Genomic DNA, 16,110 nt, shown 5'->3' with positions numbered 1-16,110 from the left:
ACACACACACACACACACACACAGAGTGTGTGTTGCTTAATGGATGGTTGCGGTACTGACTGGGATACAGTCTAGATGAGATCCAGTGAGCCTCAGGGAGGGGAGGGTGAGGAGGTGATTGGTTTTAGACTAGCCCACTGAAGTAATTACTCCTGGGGTTACACAGGTCTAATCGCTGGCTACCTCATTACTTCACTGGAACATCCTATTAAAACAGGCTTGATACACTATTAGCACCCCATCAAGGTGTGTGGGTCCTCCTAGTGAATGGGATTGTATGACTATGCCATGATTTGAGGTAGTATGGTGTTCCAAGATTGAAGATGACGTGATCTTGGCCATGTATGACTTCACCACCAATATAAAAGGGTGGTCTTGGTTTTACTCTTGGTTATAGGCCATCAATGAACTAATGTTATACAGTTAAGTGTCACACAGTATACATAGCCCACAAAGCAAATGACAAAACATGACTTTAACTGACAAACACTTAGATAGGTTGTAGACAACCTGTTTGCAAAGGCGATGGAAAAGGAGTTGGTCAAATGCCAAACAGGAGTGAAACCCAGACTAGCATTCAGGCTAGAAACCCAGGCTAGCATTCAGGCTAGAAACCCAGGCTAGCATTCAGGCTAGAAACCAGGCTGGCATTCAGGCTAGAAACCCAGGATAGAAACCAGGCTGGCATTCAGGCTAGAACCCAGGATAGAAACCAGGCTGGCATTCAGGCTAGAAACCCAGGATAGAAACCCAGGCTAGCATTCAGGCTAGAAACCCAGGCTAGCATTCAGGCTAGAAACCCAAGATAGAAACCAGGCTAGCATTCAGGCTAAAAACACAGGATAGAAACCAGGCTAGCATTCAGACTAGAAACCCAGGCTAGCATTCAGGCTACAAACCCAGGCTGGCATTCAGGCTAGAAACCCAGGCTAGCATTCAGGCTACCATTCGGGCTAGAAACCAAGGCTAGCATTCAGGTTAGAAACCCAGGCTAGCATTCAGGCTAGAAACCCAGGATATAAACCAGGCTAGCATTCAGGCTAGAAACCCAGGATAGAAACCAGGCTAGCATTCAGGCTAGAAACCCAGGATAGAAACCAGGCTAGCATTCAGGCTAGAAACCCAGGATAGAAACCAGGCTAGCATTCAGGCTAGAAACCCAGGATAGAAACCAGGCTAGCATTCAGGCTAGAAACCCAGGCTAGCATTCTGGCTAGAAACCCAGGATAGAAACCCAGGCTAGCATTCAGGCTAGAATCCCAGGCTAGCATTCAGGATAGAAACCCAGAATAGAAACCAGGCTAGCATTCAGGCTAGAAACCCAGGCTAGCATTCAGGCTAGAATCCCAGGCTAGCATTCAGGATAGAAACCCAGGATAGAAACCCGGGCTAGCATTCAGGCTACAAACCCAGGCTGGCATTCAGGCTAGAAACCCAGGCTAGCATTCAGGCTAGAAACCCAGGATAGCATTCAGGCTAGAAATCCAGGCTAGCATTATGGTGCATTACACCATCACATAGATAACTACAGACCACCTGCATTACACCATCACATAGATAACTACAGACCACCTGCATTACACCATCACATAGATAAATACAGCCCTACTGTATGACTCCCTGCATTACACCATCACATAGATAACTACAGTCCTACTATATGACCCCCTGCATTACACCATCACATAGATAACTACAGCCCTACTGTATGACCCCCTGCATTACACCATCACATAGATAACTACAGACCACCTACATGACCCCCTGCATTACACCATCACATAGATAACTACAGACCACCTACATGACCCCCTGCATTACACCATCACATAGATCACTACAGACCTACTATATGACCCCCTGCATTACACCATCACATAGATAACTACAGACCTACTATATGACCCCCTGCATTACACCATCACATAGATAACTACAGACCACCTACATGACCCCCTGCATTACACCATCACATAGATAACTACAGACCACCTACATGACCCCCTGCATTACACCATCACATAGATCACTACAGACCTACTATATGACCCCCTGCATTACACCATCACATAGATAACTACAGACCTACTATATGACCCCATGCATTACACCATCACATAGATAACTACAGACCACCTACATGACCCCCTGCATTACACCATCAGATAGATAACTACAGACCTACTGTATGAATCCCTGCATTACACCATCACATAGATAACTACAGACCACCTACATGACCCCCTGCATTACACCATCACATAGATAACTACAGACCACCTACATGACCCCCTGCATTACACCATCAGATAGATAACTACAGCCCTACTGTATGAAACCCTGCATTACACCATCACATACAGTACCAGTCAAAAGTTTGGACACACCTACTCATTCAAAGGTTTTTTCTTTATTTTTACTATTTCTGTAGAATAATAGAATAATAGTGAAGACGTCAAAACTATAAAATAACACATATGGAATCATGTAGTTTGCAAAAAAAGTGTAGCCCTTACACAGCCTGGAAGTGTGATTGGAGTCATTGTCCTGTTGAAAAACAAATGGTAGTCCCACTAAGCACAAACCAGATGGGATGGCGTATCGCTGCAGAATGCTGTGGTAGCCATGCTTGTTAAGTGTGCCTTGAATTCTAAATAAATCCCTGACAGTGTCACCAGCAAAGCACCCCCACATCATCAAACCTCCTCCTCTATGCTTCACGGTGGGAACCACACAAGCTGAGATCACCCGTTCACCTACTCTGCGTCTCACAAAGACACGGCAGTTGGAACCAAAAATCTCACATTTGGACTCATCAGACCAAAGGACAGATTTCCACCAGTCTAATATCCATTGCTTGTGTTTCTTGGCCCAAGCAAGTCTCTTCTTCATATTGGTGTCCTTTAGTATTCGTTTCTTTGTAGCAATTCGACCATGAAGGCCTGATTCACGCAGTCTCTTCTGAACAGTTGATGTTGAGATGTGTCTGTTGAACTCTGTGAAGCATTTATTTTGGCTGTAATCTGAGGTGCAGTTAATTGCCAATTTCTGAGGCTGGCAACTCTAATGAACTTATCCTCTGCAGCAGAGGTAACTCTGGGTCTTCCTTTCCTGTGGCGGTCCTCATGAGAGACAGTTAATTATCATAGCGCTTGATGGTTTTTGCGACTGCAAGTTCTTGAAATGTTCTGTATTGACTGACCTTCATGTCTTAAAGTAATGTTGGACTGTCATTTCTCTTTGCTTATTTGAGTAAAATATATCACTAGCCACTTTAAACAATGCTACCTAATATAATGTTTACATACCCTACATTATTCATCTCATATGTATATGTATATACTGTACTCTATATCATCTACTGCATCTTTATGTAATACATGTATCACTAGCCACTTTAACTATGCCACTTTGTTTACATACTCATCTCATATGTATATACTGCACTCAATACCATCTACTGTATCTTGCCTATGCCGCTCTGTACCATCACTCATTCATATCAAATCAAATCAAAATTATTTATATAGCCCTTCGTACATCAGCTGATATCTCAAAGTGCTGTACAGAAACCCAGCCTAAAACCCCAAACAGCAAGCAATGCAGGTGTAGAAGCACGGTGGCTAGGAAAAACTCCCTAGAAAGGCCAAAACCTAGGAAGAAACCTAGAGAGGAACCAGGCTATGTGGGGTGGCCAGTCCTCTTCTGGCTGTGCCGGGTGGAGATTATAACAGAACATGGCCAAGATGTTCAAATGTTTATAAATGACCAGCATGGTCGAATAATGATAATGCAGAACAGTTGAAACTGGAGCAGCAGCACGGCCAGGTGGACTGGGGACAGCAAGGAGTCATCATGTCAGGTAGTCCTGTGGCATGGTCCTAGGGCTCAGGTCCTCCGAGAGAGAGAAAGAAAGAGAGAAGGAGAGAATTAGAGAATGCACACTTAGATTCACACAGGACACCGAATAGGACAGGAGAAGTACTCCAGATATAACAAACTGACCATAGCCCCCCGACACATAAACTACTGCAGCATAAATACTGGAGGCTGAGACAGGAGGGGTCAGGAGACACTGTGGCCCCATCCGAGGACACCTCCGGACAGGGCCAAAGAGGAAGGATACAACCCCACCCACTTTGCCAAAGCACAGCCCCCACACCACTACAGGGATATCTTCAACCACCAACTTACCATCCTGAGACAAGGCTGAGTATAGCCCACAAAGACCTCCGCCACGGCACAACCCAAGGGGAGGGGGGGGGGCAACCCAGACAGGATGACCACATCAGTGAATCAACCCTCTCTGGTGACGCACCCCCTCCAGGGACGGCATGAGAGAGCCCCAGTAAGCCAGTAAGTAAGCCATATATCTTTATGTACATATTCTTTATCCCCTTACACTTGTGTCTATAACGTAGTAGTTTTGGAATTGTTAGCTAGATTACTTGTTGGTTATTACTGGTTATTATTACATTTCGCTACACTCGCATTAACATCTGCTAACCATGTGTATGTGACAAATAAAAGTTGATTTGATTTGTTCTTGCCATAACATGGACTTGGTCTTTTACCAAATAGGGCTATTTTCTGTACACTTGTCACAACACAACTGATTGGCTGAAACTGATTTAAGAAGGAAAGAAATACATATAAGCCAGCCGCACCAATGTGTCGGAGGAAATACCGTGCACCTGACGACCGCGCCTGCCACAGGAATTGTTAGTGCGAGATGGGACAAGGACACCCCTGCTGTCCAAACCCTTCCCTAAAGCGGAAACGCTGGGCCAATTGTGCGCCACCCCATGGGTATCCCGGTCGCAGCCGGCTGAAACAGAGCCTGGACTCGAATCCAGAATCTGTAGTGGCACAGCACTGTTAATTGAAATGCATTCCAGGTGACTACCTCATGAAGCTGGTTGAGAGAATGTGAAGAGTGTGCAAAGTTGTCATCAAGGCAAAGGGTGTCTACTTTGAAGAATCTCAAAGAATTTGTTTAACACTTTTTTGGTTACTATATTAACTATTATTCTACAATGTATTTTATTTTTTATTTTTTAATAATGAAAAACCCTTGAATGAGTAGGTGTGTCCAAACTTTTGTCTGGTACTGAATACACACACACCCACACACTATGTGTGTGTGTATATATACAGTGCCTTGCGAAAGTATTCGGCCCCCTTGAACTTTGCGACCTTTTGCCACATTTCAGGCTTCAAACATAAAGATATAAAACTGTATTTTTTTGTGAAGAATCAACAACAAGTGGGACACAATCATGAAGTGGAACGACATTTATTGGATATTTCAAACTTTTTTAACAAATCAAAAACTGAAAAATTGGGCGTGCAAAATTATTCAGCCCCTTTACTTTCAGTGCAGCAAACTCTCTCCAGAAGTTCAGTGAGGATCTCTGAATGATCCAATGTTGACCTAAATGACTAATGATGATAAATACAATCCACCTGTGTGTAATCAAGTCTCCGTATAAATGCACCTGCACTGTGATAGTCTCAGAGGTCCGTTAAAAGCGCAGAGAGCATCATGAAGAACAAGGAACACACCAGGCAGGTCCGAGATACTGTTGTGAAGAAGTTTAAAGCCGGATTTGGATACAAAAAGATTTCCCAAGCTTTAAACATCCCAAGGAGCACTGTGCAAGCGATAATATTGAAATGGAAGGAGTATCAGACCACTGCAAATCTACCAAGAATTGGCCGTCCCTCTAAACTTTCAGCTCATACAAGGAGAAGACTGATCAGAGATGCAGCCAAGAGGCCCATGATCACTCTGGATGAACTGCAGAGATCTACAGCTGAGGTGGGAGACTCTGTCCATAGGACAACAATCAGTCGTATATTGCACAAATCTGGCCTTTATGGAAGAGTGGCAAGAAGAAAGCCATTTCTTAAAGATATCCATAAAAAGTGTTGTTTAAAGTTTGCCACAAGCCACCTGGGAGACACACCAAACATGTGGAAGAAGGTGCTCTGGTCAGATGAAACCAAAATTTAACTTTTTGGCAACAATGCAAAACGTTATGTTTGGCGTAAAAGCAACACAGCTGAACACACCATCCCCACTGTCAAACATGGTGGTGGCAGCATCATGGTTTGGGCCTGCTTTTCTTCAGCAGGGACAGGGAAGATGGTTAAAATTGATGGGAAGATGGATGGAGCCAAATACAGGACCATTCTGGAAGAAAACCTGATGGAGTCTGCAAAAGACCTGAGACTGGGACGGAGATTTGTCTTCCAACAAGACAATGACAACAAAACATAAAGCAAAATCTACAATGGAATGGCTCAAAAATAAACATATCCAGGTGTTAGAATGGCCAAGTCAAAGTCCAGATCTGAATCCAATCGAGAATCTGTGGAAAGAACTGAAAACTGCTGTTCACAAATGCTCTCCATCCAACCTCACTGAGCTCGAGCTGTTTTGCAAGGAGGAATGGGAAAAAATGTCAGTCTCTCGATGTGCAAAACTGATAGAGACATACCCCAAGCGACTTACAGCTGTAATCGCAGGAAAAGGTGGCGCTACAAAGTATTAACTTAAGGGGGCTGAATAATTTTGCACGCCCAATTTTTCAGTTTTTGATTTGTTAAAAAAGTTTGAAATATCCAATAAATGTCGTTCCACTTCATGATTGTGTCCCACTTGTTGTTGATTCTTCACAAAAAAATACAGTTTTATATCTTTATGTTTGAAGCCTGAAATGTGGCAAAAGGTCGCAAAGTTCAAGGGGGCCGAATACTTTCGCAAGGCACTGTATATACCATCATCTGTATTCTCCCACTCTGCTCCCAATGCCCAATGCCATGTGTGTGTTGTCTGTTCTTTTCATGAGTTAACCAAACAGAGAGGTACAAGGGGGAGAGAGGGAGGTAAATGACTAGGGGAGAGGGGGGAGGTAAAGGTCTGGGGGAAGGGGGAGGTAAAGGACTGGGGGAGAGGGGGGAGGTAAAGGACTGGGGGAGAGGGGGGAGGTAAAGGACTGGGGGAGAGGGGGGAGGTAAAGGACTGGGGGCGAGGGGGAGGTAAAGGACTGGGGGCGAGGGGGAGGTAAATAACTGGGGGAGAGGGTGGAGGTAAAGGACTAGGGGAGAGGGGGGAGGTAAATGACTGCGGGAGAGGGGGGAGGTAAAGGACTAGGGGAAGGGGGAGGTAAATGACTAGGGGAGAGGGGGGAGGTAAATGACTGGGGGAGAGGGGGAGGTAAAGGACTGGGGGAGGGGGGGTAAAGAACTGGGGGAGAAGGGGGAGGTAAAGGACTGGGGGAGAGGGGGAGGTAAAGGACTAGGGGAGAGGGGAGGTAAAGGACTAGTGGAGAGGGGGGAGAGGGGGAGGTAAAGAACTAGGGGAGAGGGGAGGTAAAGGACTAGGGGAGAGGGGGGAGAGGGGGAGGTAAAGGACTAGAGGGAGAGGGGGGAGGTAAAGGACTAGAGGAGAGGGGGGACAGGGGGAGGTAAAGGACTGGGGGAGAGGGGGAGGTAAAGGACTGGGGGAGAGGGGGAGGTAAAGGACTAGGGGAGAGGGGAGGTAAAGGACTAGGGGAGAGGGGGGAGAGGGGGAGGTAAAGGACTAGAGGGAGAGGGGGGAGGTAAAGGACTAGAGGAGAGGGGGGACAGGGGGAGGTAAAGGACTAGAGGAGAGGGGGGACAGGGGGAGGTAAAGGACTAGGGGAGAGGGGGGACGGGGAGGTAAAGGCCTAGGGGAGAGGGGGAGGTAAAGGACTAGGGGAGAGGGGGGAGAGGGAGAGGTAAAGGACTAGAGGGGGGGATCGGGGGTAGATGTGAAGGTAAAAGACTAGGGGAGAGGGGGAGATAAAGGACTAGAGGGAGGGGGAGGTAAAGGACTAGGGGAGAGGGGGAGGACTAGAGGGAGAGGGGAGATAAAGGACTAGGGGAGAGGGGGGAGAGGGGGAGGTAAAGCACTAGAGGGAGAGGGGGGAGGTAAAGGACTAGAGGGAGAGGGGGAGGTAAAGGACTAGAGGAGAGGGGGGAGAGATAAAGGACTAGGGGAGAAGGGGGAGGTAAAGGACTGGAGGAGAGGGGGAGGTAAAGGACTGGGGGAGGGGGGGGGGTAAAAGACTGGGGGAGAAGGGGAGGTAAAGGACTGGGGGAGAGGGGGAGGTAAAGGACTGGGGGAGAGGGGGAGGTAAAGGACTAGGGGAGAGGTAAAGGACTAGGGGAGAGGGGGAGGTAAAGGACTAGGGGAGAGGGGGGAGAGGGGGAGGTAAAGGACTAGAGGAGGGGGAGGTAAAGGACTAGGGGAGAGGGGAGGTAAAGGACTAGGAGAGAGGGGGGAGAGGGGGAGGTAAAGGACTAGGGGAGAGGGGGAGGTAAATGACTAGGGGAGAGGGGGAGGTAAAGGACTAGGGGAGAGGGGGGACAGGGGAGGTAAAGGACTAGAGGAGAGGGGGGACAGGGGGAGGTATAGGACTAGGGGAGAGGGGGGACAGGGGGAAGTAAATGACTAGGGGAGAGAGGGAGGTAAAGGCCTAGGGGAGAGGGGGAGGTAAAGGACTAGGGGAGAGGGGGGAGAGGGGGAGAGGGAGAGGTAAGGGACTAGAGGGGGGGATCTGGGGTAGATGTGAAGGTAAAAGACTAGGGGAGAGGGGGAGATAAAGGACTAGAGGGAGGGGGAGGTAAAGGACTAGAGGGGGGATCGGGGGAGAGAGGGTAGATGTGGAGGTAAAGGACTAGGCGAGAGGGGGAGATAAAGGATTAGAGGGAGGGGGAAGGGGTAGATTTGGAGGTAAAGGACTAGGGGAGTGGGGAAGAGGGGGAGGTAAAGGCCTAGAGGGAGGGGAGGAGGTGGTTGATGTGGAGGTAAAGGACTAGGGGAGAGGAGGGAGGTAAAGGTCTAGGGGAGAGAGGGAAGTGGGGTTGTGGAGATAAATGACTAGGAGAGAGGGGGAGAGGGGGAGGTAAAGGCGTAGAGGGAGGGGGGAGGGAGGGGAGGGTAGATGTGGAGGTAAAGGACTAGGGGAGAGGGGGTAAATGTGGAGGTAAAGGACTGGAGTGAGGGGGAGGGGGAGAGGGGTAGATGTGGAGGTAAAGGACTAGAGGGGGAGGGGGAGAGGGGGGAAATGTGGAGGTAAAGGAGGAGAGGGGGTAGATGTGAAGGTAAAGGACTAGAGGGGGAGGGGGGAGAGGGGTTAGATGTGGAGGTAAAGGACTAGAGTGAGGGGGAGGGGGAGAGGGGTAGATGTGGAGGTAAAGGACTAGAGGGGGGAGAGGGGGTAGATGTGGAGGTAAAGGAGGAGAGGGGGTAGATGTGGAGGTAAAGGACTAGGCAGGAAGAGACAAAAATAGAGAAACCCCAATAATACAGAGAATGAATAGGAGGACTTCTCCTCTCCTCTCCTCTCCTCTCCTCTCCTCTCCTCTCCTCTCCTCTCCTCTCCTCTCCTCTCCTCTCCTCTCCTCTCCTCCTGTAGGTCCTACTCCATCAAATATTCAAACTGCAGCTCCTCCTCATTCTCTGGACAACTGAAACAACAAATCCATGAACAGTAAACAGCCTGTGGTTCCCCATTTATTGTAAACCAACAAAAACAAACTAGCCAAAAGACAAAATGGAGGACCAGGGCTGCCTGGCAGTGAACCATATTTTACAGAGATGACTTTTTCTACACAGATAGTTAACCTACCCTGAGACTCAGAGATTGCGTCCGAAATGGCACCCAATTCCCTACATAATGCAGTTCTTTCGACTAGGGCCCAGAGACTCCTACTACACCTAACAGTTGTTTTCCTGTATACATGTACAGGGACTCTACAGTGTTGTTATGGGTGGGTTTGTGAATGGACGGTCTAACCTACATATTGAGTAACTCAGTGATTGACAGCCAATGTCATTAGTGTCACAGACTGAGGGGCAAAATTTGTCAACCACAGAGATTTGTGATTCACTACTGGTCGCTTGTCTGATGGTAAGAAATTAAAACACTCAAGAGATACTGATAGAAGCAATTCATTAAATGTGGATTTGTTGTGTGACAGGTAGCCTAGCGGTTAAGAGCGTTGGGCCAGTAACCAAAAAGTCGCTGGTTCAAAATCCCAGAGCCGACTAGGTGAAAAATCTGTTGATGTGCCCTTGAGCAAATGACTTAACCCTAATTGCTCTGGATAAGAGCGTCTGCTAAATGATCAAAATGTTGAAGGAAATAAAATAGGACATCAAGTAACAACAGTGGAGATTCCTGGCCTGGTTAAAACCAAGGGTCTAATTAGATCTATGTGGAAGGATGGCAAGTAGAGTGGAATTAAACCCTGAACTTTGACCTCTTGGACAGCTGTCCACAGTCAACACTGGGGGCTTAATCAGTGGGGGTGGAGATCTGTATATAATGACGAGATGCTCATGTCTCCACCATAACAGTAGAAGTCATCGTCCCAAAGGCGGGAAGCCAGGTGACAAGCTAAGCTCATAGAAACACATTGGATTTATTTTGGACAGATAATTGGTGAGAGTGAAACATTTTGCTTCGCCTCTTCCTCTCTTTTGGGGGTCAGGTGCATCGTTCAGGAACCTTGCAGATAGAAATGTCATGTAGAGAGTCGGTATGGGCTATTCTACATCGCAGGGAGAGTCATGTTCTACACACAATAGCAATTTCTATCTGGAGGTTCTGAAATGTTGCACCCATTTGGATAACCCTATTGGATAAGACCAAATATGACCTGACAGCAGTGTGTGGTCCTTAAAATGGCGTACATAGGCCTACTACACAGCTGACATCAAATGGAGTCTTGGGAAAAAAAGCCACTGTCAGCAACATCTCCGACAGGATGTTATATCCTGTATTAACAAACCTCCAAACATGCCATACTACACTCCTTCTGTAACAGTATGGCTTCCTTCCCTCTCCTCGCCCCTGACTGGGCTCGAACTAGGGACCCTCTGCACACATCAACACCCACGAAGCATTGTTACCCATCGCACCACAAACTACTTCAGGTCTCAGAGCGAGGGACGTCACCGATTGAAACGCTATTAGCGCGCACCCTGTTAACTAGCTAGCCGTTTCACATCGGTTACACTTCCATGGCCTCCAACTGCTCTTAAATGCTATTAAAACTAAATGCATGCTTTTCAACCGTTCACTGCCCGCACGACTAGTATCACTACTCTGGACGGTTCTGAATTAGAATATGTGGACAACTACACATACCTAGGTGTCTGGCTAGACTGTAAACTCTCCTTCCAGATTCATATTAAACATCTCCAATCCAAAATAAAATCTAGAATCGGCTTCCTATTTCGGAACAAAGCCTCCTTCATTCACGCCGCCAAACATACCCTCGTAAAACTGACTATCCTACCGATCCTTGACTTTGGCGATGTCATTTACAAATTAGCCTCCAACACTCTACTCAGCAAACTGGATGCAGTCTATCACAGTGCCATCCGTTTTGTCACCAAAGCCCCATATACCACCCACCACTGCGACCTGTATGCTCTAGTCGGCTGACCATAGCTACATATTCGTCGCCAGACCCACTGGCTCCTGGTCATCTATAAGTCTATGCTAGGTAAAGCTCCGCCTTATCTCAGCTCACTGGTCACGATAACACCCACCGGTAGCACGTGCTCCAGCAGGTATATCTCACTGGTCATCCCCAAAGCCAACACCTCCTTTGGCTGCCTTTCCTTCCAGTTTTCTGCTGCCAATGACTGGAACGAATTGCAAAAATTGCTGAAGCTGGAGACTTATATTTCCCTCGCTAACTTTAAACATCAGCTATCTGAGGAGCTAACCAATCGCTGCAGCTGTACATAGCCCATCTGTAAATAACCCATCCAATCTACCTACCACATCCCCATATTGTTTTAAATGACTTTTCTGCTCTTTTGCACACCAGTATCTCTACTTGCAAATCATCATCTGCACATCTATCACTCCAGTGTTAATTTGCTAAATTTGAATTACTTCGCTATTATGGCTATTTATTGCCTTACCTCCTCACGCAATTTGCGTACACTGTATATAGACTTTATTTATTTTATATTATGTTATTGACTGTTGTTTATTCCATGTGTAACTGTGTTGTTGTTTGTGTCGCACTGCTTTGCTTTATCTTGGCCAGGTCGCAGTTGTAAATGAGAACTTGTTCTCAACTAGCCTACCTGGTTAAATAAAGGTGAAATAAAAAGTTTAGAAATCAGTTCGTGGGAAGGGGTTAAGTCTTCAACGATTAAGGCTTTCAGAAACAGCAATGTAGGGTATGTGTCACCAGATGGCGCACATGCTATTTGCACCGCGCGTCTTCCAGTTGACAGACACACAGACACGACCACGTTGTTTCCATTGTATGGCCTCGCTCCAGTTCCACTCCATCCCTCCGAGCCTCCCTCCCTCTCTCTCCGCTTACAGTAGTGCTATCTATCTTCCACTCGAATCGCAGTCTCTCTGTCAGTATCCACGATATGAGCGCTATAATGGCGCGAAACATGGTACCTCTGCGTCCGAAAGGAACAGTTTCAGCGCACCTGTGCCGGGCTGTGTTTATCGCCTCGGCTTGGATGTCACTGATGGGACCCGTGCGATGTGACAGCCGGAGCGACGCGCATCGTATGCTTGACAGCGGTATAGGCATAGACAGGAGAGACGGAATGTTCGGACAGGACTTGGGTGATAATGATATGGACATGGAATCCCGGCGCTTCAGGAGAGCTCTATCCCAAGAGAAAGTGTCCCTGCTCAGCAGCTCGTTCGTGCTCAAAGGGGATGCCACTCACAACCAGGCGATGGTTCACTGGACGGGGGAGAACAGCAGCGTAAGTACCCGTCCCGTCCCGGTTACACTCCGTTGTGATGTAGTGGGTTCCCCGCTTGTAGCCTACACAACCCGCCAGTCACCATAACAGCCCATCCCAATTGACATAAGTTATTGTCCAGGTAATAGCTACACATGCGTAAATTATTTTTCCTTCGTGGCTTTCATTGCTCATGCCATTGAATCCCGTTTTGTTGTTTGGCTACTCTGAAACGCATCAATATGTCTTCAAGTGCGCTTCTAACAAACATATTTATGCCCATGGTCTGTGTTTACAACAGCTACATTTATTATTGTGTGTCAAGCCCTGACTGATGAGAGAGGACATGGCTGGTTGCGGAGAAGTGCATCCAACCCACCCACCTATCTTTAGTTTAGCTGGTTATGATGATGTCAGTCTGTTTAGAGGTGCGCACCGTGGAGGCAAGCTGTTTTTTTCTGTCCCACTCAGTGCCACTTGGTTGGTGTTGACATTGTCATATGATGATACTAAAGTGTTTAAATAATGTGTATTAATATCCACCTTGAATGTTTCAGTTTAAAGCGTATTTATTTGTCCAAATAATTAATTGCACATAATTCGAGGTTTATGACCTAGTTTAATTGACATGTAATTAATTGTAATTAGCAGCGCAATGTAAACAGCAAGAGAGAGGGGGAAAAAATAGATCGAGTGAGGGCTTTGTGATTGGGTAGAATATTGTCAGCTGTCCGGGACCGTGCAGTGTCTATCAAGGACATCAGTTGAATATGTGCTATTGTCACGACAGAACACGTACAGTTAGAAGGAAACGTTTCCCACTGCTACTGGCCTGCCTGCATCCTCTTTCATATGAGAAACATCATCCAGACTGCTCTCTATCTAACATGTCATGAACTAGATGACTAGCTCAACCAGGTTACATACTGTCTATATAGCAGCCACAGACAGTAACAAATACTATGCCAATGCTCAACCTATAATGTTGAAATAACATTTAGACTTGGCATAGAATTGGAATGAAATCACAAAAAAATATATATATGTTTTGTATTATAAGGGCCCATTTTCTATTCATGAAGAACTTCTGACAGACAGACTAATTCAATACTGAGACAAGTGTGAATCATCTGTCAGTCAGCCAAACACTGACAGCCTGGGACGCCATGTTTGAGTTATCCTCAATTCACTTGGCATTGCCTTACTTTGGTAAGGTCGACGTATTGAGGTCTCCCCCTATATTGCACAGCCTAATAAAAGAAGACAAATGCTGCCATTTAATTTCACTAGGTCGGACATTTACGATTCCAGCACAGATTGATAGGCATGAAAATTTAAGAATCTCTGCCCCCCCCCCCCAGTTTACAGGGCCTTCAGAGGTGGCTGTGCCCAGACAAAGGATATAGACGATTGTCAATAAATATATACCAAGGACCCAAGATGCATCATGTCTGTGGTATATCTGGTCAGAAGCAATGGTATTACACTATTTGACTTTGAACTTTTAATCATTTGTAAACAAGCAGTTGACCTTTAACCCCTAATGTTGCACATTTATTGGTAGACATCCAGACCCCTGTATATAGCCTCTGTCATGTCTTCTCCTGCTCCTCCCCTCCGGCCTCCAACATTGCCGGAATACTAACCACCGGACCTGCATTTCATCATTACGCACACCTGGCACTCATTACGCGCACCTGTTAATCATTATGATTCACACCTGGCACTCATTACGCGCACCTGTTAATTATTATGATTCACACCTGGCACTCATTACGTGCACCTGTTAATCATTATTATTCACACCTGGCACTCATTACGCGCACCTGCTAATCATTATGATTCACACCTGGCACTCATTACGCGCACCTGTTAATCATTATGATTCACACCTGAACTTCATTACCTTCATCGTTTCCTCCCTTTATATGTCGCTCTCTTATGTTCAGTCACCAGTTGGTATTATTGTTGTGTGCCGGTGTGAAGCCACATGGAATTGTCTCGTGGTTTTATTAGACGTTTCACCTGCTTCCCGACTCACAGCTCCATTATTGCAGCCTTGCTATTGTTATTTTACTGCTGCTCTTTAATTATTTGTTACTTTATTTCTTTTGTTTTTCTTTTTTAGGTATTTTTTCTTAAAACTGCATAAAATCAGACTACCATTATGCTAAATATATATAAATAGAGTAGACGTTACAACTTGTTAGACGGTACGTAACAATGACAGCAGTAATAAGGTATCCAATATTGGATTATATATATACATATACAGTGGGGAGAACAAGTATTTGATACACTGCCGATTTTGCAGGTTTTCCTACTTACAAAGCATGTAGAGGTCTGTAATTTTTTATCATAGGTACACTTCAACTGTGAGAGACGGAATCTAAAACAAAAATCCAGAAAATCACATTGTATGATTTTTGAGTAATTAATTTGCATTTTATTGCATGACATAAGAATTTAATACATCAGAAAAGCAGAACTTGATATGTTAAACATTTAATTTTGATTTACCATGGTACTAATAACCATTCACATTGTTATTAGACACCCAGACATGGTACTAATAACCATTCACATTGTTATTAGACACCCAGACATGGTACTAATAACCATTCACATTGTTATTAGACACCCAGACATGGTACTAATAACCATTCACATTGTTATTAGACACCCAGACATGGTACTAATAACCATTCACATTGTTATTAGACACCCAGACATGGTACTAATAACCATTCACATTGTTATTAGACACCCAGACATGGTACTAATAACCATTCACATTGTTATTAGACACCCAGACATGGTACTAATAACCATTCACATTGTTATTAGACACCCAGACATGGTACTAATAACCATTCACATTGTTATTAGACACCCAGACATGGTACTAATAACCATTCACATTGTTATTAGACACCCAGACATGGTACTAATAACCATTCACATTGTTATTAGACACCCAGACATGGTGCTAATAACCATTCACATTGTTATTAGACACCCAGACATGGTACTAATAACCATTCACATTGTTATTAGACACCCAGACATGGTACTAATAACCATTCCCATTGTTATTAGACACCCAGACATGGTACTAATAACCATTCACATTGTTATTAGACACCCAGACATGGTACTAATAACCATTCACATTGTTATTAGACACCCAGACATGGTGCTAATAACCATTCACATTGTTATTAGACACCCAGACATGGTACTAATAACCATTCACATTGTTATTAGACACCCAGACATGGTACTAATAACCATTCACATTGTTATTAGACACCCAGACATGGTACTAATAACCATTC

At 45.6% G+C, this 16,110-nt stretch overlaps 1 protein-coding gene across 5 annotated transcripts in view; it reads left to right on the top strand.

Annotated features, from left to right (window-relative positions):
* The first annotated feature begins 12,335 nt into the window (after positions 1-12,335).
* LOC110500892 (VPS10 domain-containing receptor SorCS2) overlaps positions 12,336-16,110 on the top strand; it is a 421,840-nt gene continuing 418,065 nt past the window's right edge. For all 5 annotated transcript variants that reach the window (XM_090214886.1, XM_036958237.2, XM_036958238.2 and 2 more), the window contains exon 1: positions 12,336-12,793. In XM_090214886.1, coding sequence (XP_090071012.1) covers positions 12,443-12,793 — 351 coding nt within the window. In that variant the 5' untranslated portion in view covers positions 12,336-12,442. The remainder of the gene's footprint in view (positions 12,794-16,110) is intronic.

Source organism: Oncorhynchus mykiss, chromosome 21 (genome assembly GCF_057628025.1).
Source record: "Oncorhynchus mykiss isolate SJ-2025 chromosome 21, ASM5762802v1, whole genome shotgun sequence".
NCBI lineage: Eukaryota > Metazoa > Chordata > Actinopteri > Salmoniformes > Salmonidae > Oncorhynchus > Oncorhynchus mykiss.
The sequence above is the reverse complement of the archived record's forward strand: the minus strand, read 5'-3'. Positions and strand labels throughout refer to the sequence as shown.